At 40.7% G+C, this 2546-nt stretch overlaps 1 protein-coding gene across 1 annotated transcript; it reads right to left on the bottom strand.

Moving 5' to 3' along the window:
• Positions 1–1002: 1002 nt before the first annotated feature.
• Positions 1003–1950, bottom strand: LOC103207466 (olfactory receptor 2A12-like). Its single transcript, XM_007953101.1, is given in 1 exon segment — positions 1003–1950. A coding segment is annotated over 1 exon segment (948 nt).
• Positions 1951–2546: the final 596 nt, after the last annotated feature.

Here is a 2546-nt window from a genome sequence, read left to right as displayed (position 1 = left end):
ACTGCCTCGGAAACCCAAGGAGGGGTCGCTATGAGTCGGGGCCGACTCGACGGCACATAACAACAACAACAACATAGTATATTTATAGTGATTGTTTCAGGGAAGTTGGTGGTATTCAAAGGGCACTTTAACTTTATCTATAATTATTTAATTCTCTGAAAAAAAGTAAGAAGAAAAAAATAACTGGAATAAAATATGACAAAGTATTATCAAGTGTTTTATTGTGGGGGAAAATGAAATCTTTGTTCTTTCCTATTGATTCTCTCTTTTTCATTTTCTCTGATACACATAAAGACATATATGTATATATAGAGATATACACACATATGATATGTATACTACAAACATATATATTTATATATACATATACGATATGTATACTTATTTCTTCTGAGAAATACATATATATTTCTCAATATAAAGTTGAACTTTAAAATGTAAAAATCATAAACTAAGCCCAAGTGAAGTTAGTTATTAGTCAAATTGTTACACAGATATGTCTAAAATATTTCTAGCTCAGACTTTATAGCCTAATGCAAGAAACTCCTAAATATTGCTTATACATGCACATCAGGCAATCATACAAGACTATATTGCTGCATAATCTGCCTATTCTTTACATTGTTTTCATCCTAAATTTCTTTATACTGTATGGTATGCTGTGCATGTTAAATATTTGACTGTGATCATGTTGACATAAACTTCCACAGGTAAGGTGAGAACCCAGGAAATGCATAAAGATATTGGCCATGAATCACAGGGATATAGCTTTTGGATAAGAAATCCTTTCTCTTCAGTACTGAGCAGAGCCTTTGTATGATGTCAGTTGATGCTTTTTCAGCCACAGGGTGGAGATTCAGTATAGGTGGGGCCACATCTTCTCCCAGATGCTCATAGCCCCATAAAGATTCAGACTTGTCAGAACTGTATGTGCTCCTCTGATACCACACGAGCCCTATCTAGTCCAGCTCTTTTCCCTGGGCAGTTGTGAAATATTTTTGTTCACTGACCTGTGTGTCTGTTTCCAAGTACTTTCAAAAATGCTCCCTTTACATCCTTGTTCCTGAGGCTGTAGATGATGGGATTGAGGAAGGCAGAGACAATATTGTAGAACAAGGCCAGCTTCTTGTCCTGCTCTGGGTCATACCAGGAGCCAGGTCTCATGTACATCATCATTGCTGGCCCATAGAATGTAATGACTACAGTAATGTGGGAAGCACATGTGGACAAGCATTTGAGCCTTCCCTTGGATGAATGGATTCTTAATATGGAGAAAAATATGCAGACTTAGGAGGTCAGAATGAGGGACAGTGGAAGCAGAAGCAGAATGAAACCTAAGATGAAATCCAAATGATCATTGAAGGATGTGTCTGCACAGGCCAACTTCAATACAGCAGGGACCTCACAGAAGAAGTGGTTTATCTTGTGGGGGCCACAGTAAGGCAGGTGCATGGTGAAGACAGTGTAGATCAGGGCCCCAGTTATACTGATGGACCAACAAACTGTGACCATCTTTATACAAGTGGGACGACTCATATATAGGGTATAGTGAAGGGGAAAGCAAATAGCCACGTACCTGTCGTATGCCATAATGGCATAGAGGACACACTCAGTAATGCCCAGAACTAAGAAGATGAACATCTGGGCTACACAAGCTCCCCAAGAGATAGTTCTTCTTGGACACACCATGTTAACCAACATCTGGGGCACAGTAGTGGTGACATAGCTCATGTCCACTAAAGAGAGGTTACTGAGAAAGAAGTACATGGGCGTGTGGAGGTGTGAGTCCCAGTAGATCAGAGTGATGATGAGTCCATTGCCCATAAGGATGGTAAGGTAGAGGAGGAGGAAGAAAGTGAACAGTGCTATTCTGACTTGTGAGTCATTGGAGAAGCCCATGAGAATGAACTCGGACACATAGCTGTGATTCTGCTTGCCAAGGCTGTGCATGGTGGCCTATTAAAGAGAGACACTCCTGCTCTGTTCTTGGTCTTGGTGGAGAGAAGACAGAGTTGAGAGTCAGAGGTTGAGTCACACACCCCAGTGCTTTGTGCAGTATCTTACATGGATTTGGTCAAATCTTTGTTAAGTTGTATGAAAAGGACAAGAGAGCTAGGACAGCTCAGGAACACGAGAATAAGTCAGAAGGTCTTGATTGATACCTGTATTAGAACATGAAATTCTTGACTTCCCACAAGCCTTTCCCCTGGAAATTAACCCCAGCCATAGAAGTCAAGGCTTTGGGTATCTATGTTCGTAGCAGGAGATCCTGTCACTCCCTGGCCACAGCTGAATTTGATCAGGACTACACACTGTCCTAATCTTAATGTCTTTCTTGAGAATTAAAAATTATGACACTGAAAGTCTGTGTTAGTGGGCAGTGGGTAATTGAAGTATTGTTAGCCCAGAGCTGGTGTGGTGTCAGCTCAATGTAACACACGGATTGAATAAAAGAGAACAAAAGTGAAGCCCTTGAAGACATGAGAAAAGAGCAGACATGCTGAGAAGCAGAAAGGAGAAAAGTCACAGCCCTGAGCAAATGAGAG

This window comes from Orycteropus afer, unplaced genomic scaffold (genome assembly GCF_000298275.1).
Source record: "Orycteropus afer afer isolate SDZICR_OR568_19922 unplaced genomic scaffold, OryAfe1.0 scaffold00370, whole genome shotgun sequence".
NCBI classification, from domain to species: domain Eukaryota; kingdom Metazoa; phylum Chordata; class Mammalia; order Tubulidentata; family Orycteropodidae; genus Orycteropus; species Orycteropus afer.
This window is presented reverse-complemented; position numbering and strand designations above follow the sequence as displayed.